Here is a 17,214-nt window from a genome sequence, read left to right as displayed (position 1 = left end):
AGAACAAAGTTGCAGAAATACTTCTACAAACATTTGTTTGTGAATGTTATTCCGTTTATACATTGCTTATCATTTAGTCTGTGAAATCACTGGTAATCTATTGTTTAGTAAGATTTTTATATATTATATATTCTTGTTAATCATGCAGACAGTTCATACACACAGAATTCACTTTGTATGAAAATTTTGAAAATAATAGTTCTTTATTTTTGCCACTGAAGAATTCTTGTATTAATGTAGGGACTTCAGAAAGTAATTTAGTGCATCAAGACTTGCATATTGTCAGAAAAGAGCACATGTTCTGAGTTGCCTGCACACATAGTACTGGTGTAGCATGGATAACAGGTGCATTACAGTGTGAGAGTGAAATGGTGTGGCAACTGGAAACATACTCCAAAGTTGAGGTATGTGGGACAGTATGATTCTTGTGGGCAAAATGTCTAAGTTAAACACAGGTTAGACATGAAATTCTGGTGGTATATGGACCAAATGCAGTGTGACATGCAGGTGTAGTGAAATGGTGGCAATAAGTTTCTTCACTGCTGATGATTGGAAAAAAGAGCCATGAACATTGACAATAGACAATGGACAACAATGTCCAGGCAGTCAAGGAAGAACATCTTGTGGAGAGGGGGGAGGGGGGGAAGATTTTCTAATGATGAGGATGCTTTCCAAATGCCTCCATGAACTAGGAGCAATTTCTATTGTTGGGGATTGAATAGCTGGTGGAATGTTCCGACTGGTGGTAACAGAGGCTTTGGTGACTATGTTAAAAAATAGTGTCATATATCTGTGTCACTTTGAGTATGGTACAGATTTCTGTCAGAGTTGCTTGGCCTGCTGTGATAATATATAACTTTTGTTGTGAAGTCCAGTACGTTATTTGTTTAGATATTTTCAGTTTTATATGTCTTGCCATTTTTGCCACTGCTATTGACAATTTATGTCTTTTTCCTTGTCAAACTGACTGTGATTAATTGTGCTTTTTAATGTAACTGTGTAGATTGCAGAGAGAGCGAGCTTTGGCAGCCGAAAGAGAGAAGCTGGAGGGCCAGTCAGTGGATGCCCTCCAAAAGTTGCCCTGTCCCGGCAGTATGGGATGCTCCACCAACGTTCCAAATAGCAGTGGCCGTCCAGTGGCATCTAGCCCCAGGTATACTTCTTATTTTTATGCCTATACATGCATTTCATTTCATTCTGGTGTCTGCAAGGTTCAGGGATTCACACACATTTTGTGAAGTGCTCAGAAAAAATACAAACATTCTTGTCCCACTTTGTGAAAATATGTTTTCAGAAGGTAGAAATAAATATAACAGTGTTGTTGTTGTTTTCAGTCCAATGGCTGGTTTGATGGAGTTATCTGCACTGATCTATCACATGGAAGTCTTTTCATCTTTGCATAATTATTGTCACCAATACTGACTTGAATCTGCTTACTGTAGTCTGTTGTCAAGGCTTCATCTTCCTTTTTTTAATTTTTACCTCCACACTTCCCTCCAGTAGCAAATTTACTATTCCTTGGTGTGACATGTCAACTTATCTCTTCTTTTAGTCAAGTTGTGCCATAAATTTCTTACCACCCAGTTCAATTCAGTACATCTTTATTAGTTATCTAATCTACCAGACTAATTTTCAGCATTCTCCTGTGGCACACAAAGCACATCAAGAGCTATGATTCTCTTTTTGTCTGTACTGTGCACATTTCATTTTCATGTAAGGCTACACTCCTGCAAAATACTCTCAGATAAAACTTTATAAGAGTTGAATTTGTATTCAGTGTTAGCATTTTTCTCTTTTTGTGGAAAGGTTTTGTTAATGCTGTCAGTCTGCATTTTATATACTCTTTAATTGTAATGTTGTCATTTATTACACTGCTTACAGACTGATGTTCACTGCTTTCCTAAACTAATTCCCTCAACATCAACTGATGTAATTCGACTTCAATCTATTACTATTATTTTGCTTTTCCTTATATTCGTTTTTTAACTTGTTTTTAACACACTATCCACTTTATTTAATTGCTCTTTGAATTGTTCGCCATCTCTGGCAGAATTATAATGTCGCTGGCAGATCCCAGTGTCTTTATTTCTTCTCCAAGGGTTGTAATTCTTTTTCAACATTTTTCCTTAGTTTCTTTCATTGATTACTCAATGTACAGATTGAATAATATGGATATAATTTACAACCCTAACTCCCTTCTCAAGTATTGCCTCCCTTTAAAGAATGTAGTAATATTTCAGTATAATTCTGTGTGTGAATTTCTTCCAAAATATGCTTATTAATGATTCCATTCTACTTTATAATTTGCTCATTCTTGTCGCAAAGAAAAATACATCAAAAGCTTAATGGAAACAGGTGTTATATTAACTTGTTGTGAGAGCCTTCAGGTTTATTAATGGTATCTTCATCAGTACAGATTATCCTCATTTTCAGTTTCCACTTTTTTGTATATTAATTTCCATGTCTACAATAGTTACAAACAGTCCTCTGCCATGTAAACTGTACCAACCATCAACAGTATCGTAACCTCAATAGCTGTAATCCTTTCCGCACCAAAAAATCTCTCCCATACAGTTTAGCGAACTGTGGACAGTTCATCTGTAGTGATGACCAGTCCCTTGCTCAGAATGCTGAAAATCTTGCTGGGGTCTTCATGGACTGCTGCTAACCACTAAACTCTAGTCCTGAGATATATTGACTGTGCCATATATACTCTTTCTTCTAATATCCCAACCACCCCCACTTGCCAGCTGAAGGCTGCACCCACACTTATTACCCAATACTCCCCTGGACTGGAGCAGTTAAACCACATACTCCATTAGCCCTTCAACTGCCCTGCATGCCCTGGAATGAGGAATACCCTTATCTAAATCTTCCCCACATCACCCAAAGTGGTGTGCCAGTACCTACACAGTATGTAAAGTATCATGGTCCATCCTTATGCCATCCTTACACAGCACAGTCTATTACACTGTTTGTTGTCACAGACATATATTATGCCATTAGAGATATGATCTCCTGTGAAGCAGTTACGTCATGTGTCAGCTCTGTTGCAGCTTCTGCACATGCTCTTGATGTTGGTGTGACCACAAACAAGCTTTCCATCTGAACCCTCCCAATCCCCAATCCAACAGCTCCCCATGCACTACTCAAATGGCTCACTTTAGTTCAGTTAATCTGCCCCAAAAATTCTCACTCTTCCTGTCTTCAGCCTTGATGCCCCTTGTCTCCTCACTGCCTGCCATTTGTTTTGTTGTGTACCAGTATACCATAAAAGACATTCCCTGCCTGCACCTGGGTGAACTTGTTGGTGCCACATTCCTGTTCTGTTCTATTGCTGTCCTTCCATAGCCCTCTTGCATCCTTCTCCTTACCTGTGTCTCCCCCATCCCTCTGCCTTGCTCCTGAAGCACAAGTTCAATCTTGTTTATATGCCTGTACAGTTAGAGACTGTCTTTTCTCTTTTCATTGTTTTGTTTTCTAGAATTTGTGTGAAGTGATTTAGGGATACCAGAGAGAATCTTATTCAGTATTCCCATAGAGGGAGTTGAGTTGTGCTATAAGTTTAGATTAGATTATTACTTGTTCCATAGATCGTGAATACACTTCATAATGATGTGGAACGTGTCAGGTTAATAAAAGGTGTCTATACAAGATATTACATTACACAAAATATTACATGACACTTAAATTTTTACTTTTTTTTTTGGGTGGTGGGGGGGGGGGGGGGGGTTAACCACTTATGATATCCAAAAATTCATCTAATGAGTAGAAGGAGTTGCCATTCAGAAATTCTTTTAATTTCCTTTTAAATGCTATATGGCTATCTGTCAGACGTTTGATGCTGTTAGGTAAGTGACCAAAGACTTCTGTGGCAGCATAATTTACCCTTTTCTGTGCCAAAGTTAGATTTAACTTTGAGTAGTGAAGATCATCCTTTCTCCTAGTGTTGTAGCCAAGTACACTGCTATTACTTTTGAATTTGTTTGGATTGTTAATAACAAATTTCATAAGTGAATATATATATTGTGAGGCTACAGTGAAGATCCCTAGTTCTTTAAATAAGTGTCTGCAGGATGATCTTGGATGAGCTTCAGCAATTATTCTGATTACATGCTTTTGTGAAATGAACACTCTTTTACTCAATGATGAGTTACCCCAGAATATGATGCCATGCGAAAGCAGAGAATGAAAATAGGTGTGGCAAGCTAATTTACTGAGATGTATATCGCCAAAATTTGCAATGACCCTAATAGCATAAGTAGCTGAACTCATAAGTTTCACCAGATCTTCAGTGTGTTTCTTCCAGTTCAACCCCTCATCAATGCATACACCTAGAAATTTTGAATATTCTACCTTAGCTACCGATTTCTGATCGAAGTCTATATTTATTGATGGTGTCATTCCATTTACTGTGTGGAACTGTATATACTGTGTTTTGTCAAAGTTGAATGAGAGCCCATTTGCAGAGGACCACTAATGATTTTCTGAAAAACATCATTCACAATTTCATCAGTTAATTCTTGTCTGTTGGGTGTGATGGCTATACTTGTATCATCGGCAAAAAGTACCAGCTTTGCATCTTCGTGAATATAGAATGGCAAGTCATTGGTTGGTTGGTTTGTGGGATTAAAGGTACCAGACTGCTACGGTCATCGGTCCCTGGCACGTCATTAATATATATTAAGAACAGCAGAGGACCCAAGACCAAACCTTGTGGCACCCCATTCTTGATTGTTCCCCAGTTTGAGAAATCACCAGTTTTTTGCTGTAAACCACCGTTCCATTTATCTTGGTGATTGCACATTAGTTGTTTCATATATCTTGTTATTCTGTTGCTCTGAAAGTCTGGAGAATCTAAAAATACCATTACAGTCTATTTCCTTAGAGTGGAAAATTCGACATTCATCTCCATGTGGCAGAAAGGGAACAGCCTTGTGTTGTAAGCAGCTAACAAATGCAGAGACCAGATGTTTCTGGAAAGGGTTGGGGAGATGAGAACACACCCATCACCAAGAATACCACTGTCTTATTGGTGTGGATTAGCAAACGGAGTGAAAAGTAGGTCTCCTGCTTCACTGATGAACAGATATCTTATTGGCTTCAAATGAAGACAGCAAGAGGAAACTGCTACATAAGAGAACAGTGCGGTTGACCCAAGTGGTCTGAGTTTTCTTCTCTCAAATGATTAGCAGCTTGCTTTTTTTTTTTTTTTTTTTTTTTTTTTTTAATCAGTTTAAAAGTTTTTGTTCCAGAGCTCTAAGTGGAACACATAAAATTGAAACAGGTTTGATATCAGTAGTCCTACATTGAAAAATTGGAATGTGGATGTTCAGAACTCAACTTCTTGTTGCAGAGACTATGAAAATTAAAGATAAAATGATGTAAATGAGATTTTGAAGTTGCTGAAATCTGAAATTAAAATAGGGTACTCAACACAGTCACTTCAGAGAAAAGACCAGTGCAAAGGCACTAATAGTTACAGGTACAAATAGTCGAGACAGTGTGTAAAGGGATGCATAAAGCATGAAGCAAAGTACAAGGACAGTATTAACAAATCTAAATGTTCAGCTCAACCCACAATGATGTGGATTTGGAAAATAGGTTTTGATAGTTATGAACCCTAATAAACCTGAATTGATTTTATAAAATACATTGTTAAGGAGATTGTAGTCATGATATGCAATTGCTGAAGTATTAAAATTTGGATCAGATGGAGACTTGAGGTAGACCTATGGCATTTGCATGCAGTTTTGTTGCTGACCGATCCATCTCATTGTCTCAATCTTTCCTTCTTTACAAGCTCCACAGAGGCTGTTTCTACTGAACTGCACAAGGAAAAAGTATGTGATGGAGAACAGCTCAGAAAAAAGATTAAGAATTGTTTCCAAAAATAAACTTCCAGTTTTTTACAGACTGTATGTAATTTAAACCACTCGTGAAAACTGTTATGAACTTGACTCTATAAGTGTTAACAGTTGGCAATCAGGAATTGTGCTATCACCTACATCTGAATCTGTACTCTGCGAGCCACTAATCCATTTACATATGTAATATGGGAAGAATGATTGTTTAAACATATTTATGCACACTATAATTAGTCTAATCTTGACTACACAATCTGTATGGGAGCAATACATAGAGGGTTATATTCCAGATTCATCACTTAAAGTTGGATCTAGAAACTTTGTAAGTAGACTTTCATGGGACAGTTTGTGTCTATCTTGAAGACTCTGCTAGACCAGTTCTTTCTGTGCCGCCCTCCCATGGGCCGAACAAACCTGTGACCATTGATGCTGTCCTTCATAGTGTTTGTTGAATATTCCCTGTTAGTCCTGTCGGGTATGATCCCACACACTAGAGCAATATTCTGGGATTGATAGCATGAGTGTTTTGTACACAGCCTCATTCATAGACTGATTGTACTTCCCTAATAATTACCAATGAAGCACAGTCTGCCACCTGCTTTACCTATGACTAAGGCTGTGTGATTGTCCTGTTTCATGTCCCTACAAATTGTTCACCCATGTGTTTGTAAGAGTTGATTAACTATTTTTTTTATTTATTCATATGGCTCACATCAGTTTAAAATTACAGGTATATAACATTAGTAATACTATATATAATAGGGATATGAAAATACAAAACTATGTAGAAAACTAACCAAATGTCAATATCTAGGTTCCTAATCCATATAAGAATCGTATCATCAGCTTTCATGGGATCGCTCCAACTCCTCTGATAGGAACACAAGGGGCATTCATATCTAATGTGCTTGACTGACTGGTTTTAAGCCACTCAGTCATAAAATGGAAACTCTGTAGCATCCCATTTGTAAAGAGAGTCTATGCATTGTCCATGACCAGTGTGATCTCTGTTCAGTTTGACCCACATTTTCCTGTCGAGTTCTGTGCCAGCTGTATCGCAGCTATACTTTCGGAACCACTCACACTCTTCAGGATTTTCAATAAATTGACAGCTCTGGTCCCACTAGTCTCTCACCCCAGCATTACTGACATCTAGCTGTTCTGCATGCCGTAATGGTGAGTTTCTTGAACAGAGTCTACTTTGTCGTAAATTTGGTATGTCTTCCTGTGTGGGTAATTCCAGGTTCTCCCGTAGCTTGTGGTATTTCCTAGGCAAGGCCTCACTTCTGCAGATTGTGAGTGGGTAAACGTTGCTCAGCAGAAGAAGCCAATAAATCACTGTTCGTCAGATTGCCCCAATTGTTAACTGGATAGTGTGGTTCATCTCAACGTCGATCAAATTGGTGTAGCAACAGTTTAGCCACACCAAGGCACAATACTCAGCTTCTGAGAAGACCAGTGCAATGGATAATGTGCGCAAGGTATTTGCTGAAGCTCCCCATGTCATTCCATAAAAAATTTGAATAATATTGTTACGAGTTTTTATCTTGGCAGCAGTACTTTCAAGATGTTATCTATATTAAAGGGTGCAGTCAAGGGTGATGCCAAGGTATTTATAGTACTTGTTACGGCAAAGAGTGTTTCTGTTAAGTTTGACTCTGAACTCCATGCTAGCTTGTTGGTTTGCCAGATGGATTGTATGTATTTCAGTTTTACTTTTACTGTGCTTAAGTTACCACATCCAAGAATCTTGGTTCTAGAAGCAAGAGTGATATCATCTGCGACTTTTGTTGACCTGGTATTGGGAGATCAGAGATATACAAGTTGAATAATAGGGAAGAGATATACAAGTTGAATAATAGGGAAGCTAAGACGAAGCCCTGTGGTAGACCATTACCTAATTTCTTGTCTATGTTCACATTTTCTCCCATGTAAACACGGAAATATCTATTGTTTATCTTGGTGTTGATGAGAGTTCCAGTTTTTCAGCATCGGATTGTTTTTAGTAATTCATTCCTTCTCTCCAGCCTGTGTCATATGCCATGGTTAGGTCTACGAATGTGACAGATGTCTCATGTTTTCTTGGAAACCAGCCTCTATGAAAGTTGTTAGGGCCAGTACCTGGTCGCAGCAACTCCTCTGTGGGCTGAAACATGCTTGCTCAACTGGGATATGTTCCAGAATGAAGCCAGTAATTCTGTTATAGATGAGCCTCTCCAATAGTTTGTAAGTACAGCTCAAAAGGGAAATTGGTCGTAAACTTTGAGTGTGGTCAGCTGGTTTACCTGGTTTCAAAATTATCACTACTTTTGTTCTCTTTAGCTCATTGTGCAGTGATACACTATGTATGATGTTGGAGAACAAGCAGACCAGCAATTTTTTTTTTCCACCATTACTCATGTTTATCAGAAACTTCGGGTGTATATTATCCAGATCAGGTGCTTAACCATGTTTAGTTTGTTTCGAGGCCTCATCCAATTCAGCCAGTGTAAATGGTGAAGAGAAATTGGATTTGTTTGGGTACTAAGCTTTTAGAGAGGTAAGTTCTTGTTTTGTTTTGGAAGTACGAGGGCTATCCACAAAGTACATTACGTTTTGGAATTAAAAATAAATAAAGTATTGGAAATTTTTTTTATTATATACAGATGAAAACCACACTTAAATACTACTTTTCTACATAGTTGCCATTTAAATTAAGGCACTTATCGTAGCGATAGCCGAGCTTGGAAATTCATTCGTCGTAAAATTCGGCCGCCTGCGCCTTCAACCACGTTGTTACCTCTTCTTGAAGCTGTGCATCATCATCAAAACGCTGCATAGCCAACCACTTCTTCATTGCTGGGAATAAGTGGAAGTCGCTCAGTGCCAGGTCGGGACTGTACGGCGGATGAGGAAACAACTCCCACTTAAAAGATTCGAGAACTTCACGAGTGACATTTGCCGTGTGGGCCCAGGCGTTGTCGTGAATCAGCAAGATCTATGAGCCCAACTTTCCCCTGCGCTTGTTTTGTATTGCTCTTCTGAGGTTGTGCCGAGTTTGGCAATACCTTTGAGAGTTTATTGTAGTGCCTCTTTCCAGGAAATCCACAAAAATCGTATTTCTACCGGGTTACTGATTAACCACATGGTTGAAGTCGCAGCCGGCCGAATTTTACGACGAATGAATTTCCAAGCTCGGCTATCGCTACGATAAGTGCCTTAATTTAAATGGCAACTATGTAGAAAAGTAGTATTGAAGTGTGGCTTTAATCTGTAATATAATAAAAAAATTTCCAATACTTTATTTATTTTTAATTCCAAAACGTAATGTACTTTGTGGATAGCCCTCGTATGTTGTTTGTCATGGAATGATCCATACGTTTCAATTATATGGTTAGCAATTTGGTTACCTGAAATACCAGATTTCTGCCCAGGTTTATTGGAGGCTCTGCGAAGCTTATGCAGGAGAGTCCATGCCTTTCTATGTGAATGTCTGTAGTTTACATTTTCTACCATCTCATACCATTGTACTCTTCTACACGTATCAAGACTTTGGAGGATATTTTCTGCAATATTGCTGTCACCAGTTTCTCTATACTATTCATAAAGTTGTTCACAATGTCAATTCCAGCCTGGTATATATTCCTTTCTGTAAACACTGTCTGCCTGTGTCTGTTCATGGGAATGGACAGTCAGTGATTTAGCTCATTTTATGTAAGTTCTCTTGGTAACATAAAGACAGCAATTCTTTATGTGTGTACCAAGTAGGCCTCTTGCCCACTCAGTTTATGAAAAATGATATTCCTGCTCGAAAATTAATAGTCACCATGGGGTTTTAGGGCTGTAGAGAGGAATTTTGCAGAAAATCATTAAAAACTTCATCTGGGTCCAACATTTTAAGTGCAGTGACAAAGATAAATTCAAAAGAATACAGTAAATTTAAGAAACCTTCAGCTTTAGCAGTGGCTGTGGGTTCTTTGAGCTTGAATTTCTTGAAGAACTAAATTAACTGTTCGCAATTCTGACAAATAGTTTTCAATGAACTTAATCTACAACACCACCAGGCAGGGCAACAATGCCATTGAGCTACAGGATCTTGAGCAGCTTGCAGAGACTCAAATATTGCTAGTCACATGGAAGACCCATGTACAAACTTGGTCATTTCTGTTACATTTGAAATATAGTCTCTCACCATGGTCTCATGTTGCATTGCCTCTTGTGTTACAAAGTTCCAAGAATGGGTCAAACTGTGAACATGCAGAATTTGCAGCTTAATGTCTCTGATTTTTCTTGCAACCTAGGAAAAAAGCTGTTTATATTTGTCCCTCTGGCAATAGAAATACTTCTGGATGACTTGATATCTAGAGAAAATAAGTGAGAACATCCATTAAAATTGTCAACAATATTTCAGCTGTAGCCGACTCAATATTGTCCTAGGATTTCTACTAGGCCTTATCGTTTTACCTATTTGATCCTCTGCTGCCTTCACTATTTCATTTCTCAAAGCTACCCTTTCATCTTCTAATGTATTCCTTTCCCCTGTTCTTGACAAGTGCAAAATGGCTAAGCAGTAATGGCTAGAGGATAAATGTAAGGATTAGAACCTTATATCACTAGGGGAAAGGTGGATACTGCCTACAGGAAAATTAAAGGGGCCTTTGGAGGAAAGAGAAACAGCTGTATAAATATCAAGAATTTAGGTGGTAAACCTGTCCTAAGCGAAGAAGGGAAAGCTGAAAGGTGAAAAGAATGTATAGAATGTCTATACAAGGGAGATGTACTTGAGGGCAGTATTAAGAAGTGGAAGAAGGTGTAGATGAAGATGAGATGGGAGATAACCTACTGTGAGAAAAATTTGATGAAGCATTGAAAGGCCTAAGTGAAAACTAGGCCTTGGGAGCAGACAACATTCTGTCAGAAGTACTGATAACCTTGGGAGAACCAGTCATGACTAAACTCTTCCATCTGGTTTGCAAGACGTATGAGATAGGTGAAATACCCTGAGACTTCAAGTAGAATATAATAATTCTAATTACAAAGAAAGTAGTTGCTCACAGGTGTGAATATTATCAAACTATCAGTTTATTAAGTCATGGTTGCAAAATACTAACATGAATTGCTTACAGAATAATGGAAAAATTGATAGAAGCCAACCTTTGGGAAGATCAGTTTGTATTCTGGAGAAATGTAGGAACATGCAAGGCAATGCTGACTGTACAACTTGTCTTAGAAGATAAGTTAAGGAAAGGCAAACCTACATTTATAGTGTTTGTAGACTCAGAGAAATCTTTCAACAATATTAACTGGAATACTCTTTTTGAAATTCTGAAGGTAACAGGGGTAAAGTACAGGGAGAGAAAGGTTATTTGCAACTTGTACAGAAACCAGATGACAGTTATAAGAGTTGTGGAGCTTAAGAGGAAAGCAGTGGTTGAGAAGGGAGTGAGACAGGATTGTTGCCTTCCTCCATGTTATTCAATCTGTACATTGAGCAAGCAGTAAGAAAACCAAATAAAAATTTGGAGTAGAAATTAAAGTTCAGGGAGAAGAAATAAAAACTTTGGGATTTGCCAGTGACATAGTAATTTTGTCAGATGGCAAAGAACTTGGAAGAGCTGTTGAATGGAATGGACATTGTTTTGAAAGGAGGATTTTAGAAGATCCATGCACCTGTCCTGAATTGCATGAAGGGACCAGACTATGTTAGCCTTCCCACACCGACATTGAATTTCTCATATCCCAGGCTTTCTGAGTCTCAAAGCAGTCTTGACAGATCTTGGCAGGTGGATGGAACACACTTTTAATTTCAGATCTCCTAAAAATTCTTCCAGTGCTCCCAGCATAAGGAATAAAGGCCACTCAATAACTCAATGAATCTGCTGCTCAGAGTATCCATTTTCTATAAACACCAATGCTAAGTGTGCAAGTTCCTGTGTTAGACTATTCATGTCACAAGTAACACATGTTCCTAAAGATACCATAATGTTTGTTTGTGGATGACAACACTTCACATGTAGATATCGATCAGCATGCGTCAGTTTTCAGAGTACCATCATGTTTGTTGTAAAGCATTACAACCAAATATGGAAACTTGCTATCACTTTCAACCTCCATGGAAAATTTAACGGTGAGATGAAGGCAGTTGTAATGGTCCAGAAATTGGTTAAGATCATCACACCAATGGAGCCAGACCAAAAATGTGCCATCATTGTATATCTAGAAGTACATTGGCTGCAAAGCCATATGTCTTAGTGCCATATCATCAAAGTCCCCCATGAATAAATTGGCAACTATGGGTGCCAAATAGCTACCCACAGCTACTTTATCATGCCGTTAAAAAATATTGCTGATAAGTGAAAAATACTTGGATGTTAGCACATGATGACAAAGATATACAACATCCTCATCCAGTTTTTCACAAATCAAACTCAAGGACTCTTCCACAGGGACCCATGTTAACGCAGATACCACATCAAAACTCACAGGGAAACAAATGGCTGTCCTCTCCACAGAAGAGATGTTACACCTCGGTGGCCAAATCCACACAAAGAGTGGGGCACTTCTTGCCTAATTTCTTCTGCCTGGTTCTCAAGGAGGCTGGTGCTGCTTCTTCTACAAAGCAGATAAATTCTGTAACTGTGAGTCTCGGTGGAGCAGGAGCAAAATTTAAACTACTTTCCAACACAGCCACTGCAGGCCCATACAATTCCTTACTCAAAAGATAAATCACAGTGTGTCATTGTGTATGCCCTTGTGGTGCTGTAAAACAAGAAAGAAGCTGTTCAAATGTAGAGGACCATTGGTAATGCCACTCCTATGTGCACAACCCAGTAGTGCCCATGCAGAACAATCAACCCATTCCCAAACATCTCTTGACAGCTATGAAGTAAGGTCCAAATGCAATTAAAATAAATCTTCGGAAATACATCCATCTGTCTGTGAGTAAAATGAGTGCTTTTTGTGATCAGCACTTGACTGGCATGCTCCTTAGTATGAGTCCTCCTACTATTAATAAAATTAACAAATGTGGCAAAATTAGGAATGAAAAATCCAGGAAGGAATAAGACAGTATTATAAAAAGGATAGATTACTGCTCACCATATAGTGGAGACGTTGAGTTGCAGACAGGCACAACAAAAAAACTGCTAAACGAGTGAGTTGTCAGCCACTTGTTGCACAGAAACCATACACATGTTCACGCAAACACAACTTGACATGACCACTGTTTGTGGCCACCGAGGCTGAGCTGCAAGCAAGTGCAATGGTGGGAGAAGCCGCATGTGTGGATAGAGTAAGGAGGAATCGGAATGAGGAGGGGGAGGGGGGGATAGCAGGGCAGTGGTGGGGGACAGAAATTGCTGCTTGTGGGAGCATACAGGGATGTTGTGGGACAGGGTAGTGCAGCTAAGTGCAATCGAGAGGTTAGATGGAGGAAGGGAATAGAAACAGAGAGAAGTGAAGAGACTGTGGGTTTGTTGGTGGAGTAGGAGGCTGTGTAGTGCTGAAGTTGTAGTAGGGAAGGGGATATGTGGATGAAGGACAGTGACTAACAAAGGTTTAGGCCAGGTGGGTTATGGGAACATTGGATATATTGCAGGGAGAGTTCCTGTCTGCAAAATTCAGGTTAGCTGATGTTGGTAGAAAGGATCCAGATGGCGCAGACCATGAAGCAATCACTGAAGTGAAGAACATTGTGTTGGGTAGTGTGCTTTTGCAACTAAGTGGTTCAGCTGCCTCTTTGATCCAGTTTGTTGGTGGTAATTCATGCAGACAGACGTTGCAACTTAGCTTGTAGATCACATGATACTCTCAGAGGTAGCCCTGCCTTTGATGGGATAGGTGATGCTCATGACTGAACTGGAGAAGTTGGTAGTGGACAGATCTTGCATCTAGGTCTGTTGCAGGAATGTGAACCATGAGGCAAGGGGTTGGGAATGGGTGGAGAAGGGATGGATGAGGATATTGTGTATGTTTGGTGGGCTGAGAAATGTCACTGTGGGAGGGCTTGGAAGCATAGTGGATAGAATATTCCTCATTTCAGGGCATGACCAGAGGTAGTTGGAACCCTGATGGAGAATGTGATTCAGTTGCTCCAGTTTTGGGCAGTAATGAATCACAAGGGGGGGGGGGGGGGTGCTTCTTTGTGACCAGACAATGGGTCTTTCAGGTGGTGAGTGCCTGGAGACATAAGGCACAAGAGATCTGTTTCTGTACCAGGTTGGGAGGGTAATTTCAGTCTGTGAAGGCCTCAGTGAGACCCTTTATATATTTGGAGAGGGACTGCTCTTCACTACAGATGCGATGACCAGAGGTGGTTATTCTGTATGGAAGGGATATTTGGTATGGAATGGGTGGCAGCTGTGAAAGTGGAGGTATTACTGGTGGTTGGTAGGTTTGATATGGATGGAGGTTCTAGATGCAGCCGTCTTTGATATGGAGGTCAACATTAATGAAAGTGGCTTGTTGTGTTGAGGATGACCAGGTGCAGCAAATGGAGGAGGAAGTGTTGAGGTTCTGTAGGAATATGGATAAGGTGCCCTCACATTCAATCCAGATCACCAAGATCTTATGACTGAATCCAAACCAGGTGAGACATTTGGGATTCTGGGTGGTTTGTAAGGATTCTTCTAGATCACCCATGATTAGAAGGAAGGAAGGAAGGAAGGAAGCAAGGAAGATTGCGCTTAACACCACATCAACATTGAGGTCATTGGAGACAGAGTACAAGCACAGATTGCATCAAGGATGGGGAAGGAAATCAGCCATGCCCTTTCAAAGGAAACATCCCAGCATTTGCCTGGAGCAATTTAGGGAAATCAGGGGAAACCTAAATCTGGATGGACAGATGCAAGTTTGAAACATCATCCTGCCGAACGTCCATTGTGCTAACCACTGCACCACCTCACTTGGTCCCATGAATAAGTTGGCTTAGAATGGTGCCATGAGGGTGCTGACTGTTATACCACAGATCTGTTCACAGGGAATGCCTTCAAAGTTAAAGTAATTGTGGACGAAGATATAGTTGATCAGGGTGGCCAGGAAGGAGGCTGTAGGTTTGGAGTTGTTCGGTCACTATTCAATGGCATCAATAGTGATGAGCAGGGCACCTCATGCAAAAGGAACAGGAACTGTAGAGAATTGGTGGAGGAAATGGTTGGTGTTCTTTATGTAGGAAGGTGAATTGTTGATAATGGGCTGTAGGTGGTGGTTTGTGAGAAAAGAGATTCTCTTAATGGGAGCCCTGCAGCTTGGCACAATGTCTCATCCTGAATGGTTGGGTTTATGGACTTTAGAAAGCATGTAGAAGGTGGGAGTGCGAGGAGTGGTAAGGTTGGGAAGAGAGACTCAGGGGAGAGGTTCTGGGATGGGCCCAAGGATTTGAGGAGAAACTAAAGATTCTGTTGGTTTATCTGGAATGGGGTCACTGTGGTAATGTTTGTAGGTGGAGAAATCTGACAGCTGGTGCAGTCCTTCTGCTAGGTATTCCCTGGGATTCAAAATCATAGTGGTGGAACCTTTGTCACCAGGTAGGATTATTAGGTCGGGATCAGTTTTTAGGTGTGGATTGCAGTTCATTCTGCAGACATAAAGTTAGCTTGCATGTTGAGGGATTTAAGTCATGATAGGGATGCAAGGTTTGAGGTTAAGAAATTCTGGAATGTTAAGAGGGGATGATTTGGTGGCAGTGGAGTGGATCACATTTGGATGGAGGATGAGTCAAGCAGGGTTCAAACATTGGTTTTGGGTTTGTGACGTTCACCTGCTTTATTATCTTATTGATAGCCCCTCAGTGTCAATGTACTGTGTTGTTATATCGGCTGAAAAATGGGGGGGGGGGGGGGGGGGGGGGGGAGTTCAACACTGATTACTGTAAATGATGTAGCTTGTACTTTCACTGTTCACAACCCCCCCCCCCCCCAATATTACACAGTTATATGTCCAGTTAATTATTGGCAAATTTTGATAAGCCTCATTAATACATTGCAGGCAAACATCAGCATACAGATACAGAAGTTTACTGTTGAATGTCTATGAGCAGTAACAACCTAACCACACAGTTCACAGTTCTTGCAGAATAATACGGTAGATATTGAACAGACACTGTCATTGTTTTAACACATGGCGTATTCTTGTAACACTTATGTAATGGTTAAATTGATTCATTGACATTGACCTAACCACTACGGGCTCCTCGTCTGAAATTCGGCCGTGGACTGACTGTCTCGGGACCAAAAATCTGGCCTTTACATATCATCACAATAATAGTAATGGAAACTATACATTGTTTGATGTTTAATTTACAGAAATTACAATTAAAACATCACTCAATAAATTAACTGAATACATAAAAAAATTGGTTCTTTTTAATATTTTTAATACCACGGGGGTTAAGCCAAACTGTTTGTGTAAATAATTAAATTCAAAATTTGACAAAATTTGACAAAACTGGTCATTACTTTGGAATTAATTAAGGACTGACTTTGCTAACATGTTTTTGAATAGAGGCAAATAAATACTTAAAGAATGCTGTTGGTGGTTTTTTCAAATGTTTATGATTATTACAGAATTTATATTTGTTTATAAGTCAACAATAGAATCAAAGTCATGGAACAGATACTGATTTCACCCTATAACAAGAGATATTAATTATGAATAATCAAAATAAATTAGGAAATTGATGACATACACAAAATTAAGCATAAAATTGGATCTGATGCTATATTCTTTAAAACTGAGGGTCAACCTTTCTCTTTTATGAAAATGCAGATTACACTCATGTATGTTAATGATAATTAGTCAAAAATGAAAAAAATTAACTTAAGTAGGCAGATGGCAAAACAAGAGAGGAAGTAACAAGATCCCAGCTTGCTTCATCACAGGTTTGATCTGATTGGTAGAGTTTGTGGCAAAAAATTGGTTCCACTGTAAGACTGGGAGAGGGAGTGAAGGTCTTTAGCAAGTTCACCATAGTTGAATTAGGGAGTTGGCCAAAGATAAGGCCTCTAGAAAGGACTGATACTTCTGTGAGACTAAGGCTTTTGGAGGAAAGATTTGTGAATGTGTTTTGGATCTTTTAATTTTGGATTCTGTAAGGTGGTGGGAGGGAGTTTTCTGAGGGTGTGGTAAATGTAATAGGCCTGCGAGGCAGGGTTTGTCAGCTATGCGGGGATGTGAGGGAGGTTTGGAGGCTGTTATAGAAGTGGTGGATAGTGGTGGTCCAAGGCGGCAGTAGGAGATGAATAAGCGGGAGAATTTTTTGAGGTGGTGGTGTGTGTGCTACTCTAGTTTCTGGACAGGATGAGCTTCAATGTAAGAGGTGGGATACAGGAATTTTAGACTACGGAAGGTATTGTGAGGAAGTTTGGGC

General features: G+C 39.6%; 1 protein-coding gene across 1 annotated transcript in view; it reads left to right on the top strand.

Annotated features, from left to right (window-relative positions):
• Positions 1-17,214, top strand: part of LOC126174755 (calmodulin-binding transcription activator 1) — a 1,816,127-nt gene that overhangs the window by 1,776,215 nt on the left and 22,698 nt on the right. The window contains exon 29 of the mRNA XM_049921082.1: positions 1,004-1,153. Within this exon, the coding sequence (XP_049777039.1) occupies positions 1,004-1,153 (150 nt within the window). The remainder of the gene's footprint in view (positions 1-1,003; positions 1,154-17,214) is intronic.

The sequence above is a fragment of the Schistocerca cancellata genome, chromosome 3 (assembly GCF_023864275.1).
Source record: "Schistocerca cancellata isolate TAMUIC-IGC-003103 chromosome 3, iqSchCanc2.1, whole genome shotgun sequence".
NCBI classification, from domain to species: Eukaryota; Metazoa; Arthropoda; class Insecta; order Orthoptera; family Acrididae; genus Schistocerca; species Schistocerca cancellata.
Note: the sequence above shows the minus strand (reverse complement) of the source record. Positions and strands in the feature narration are given on the sequence as shown.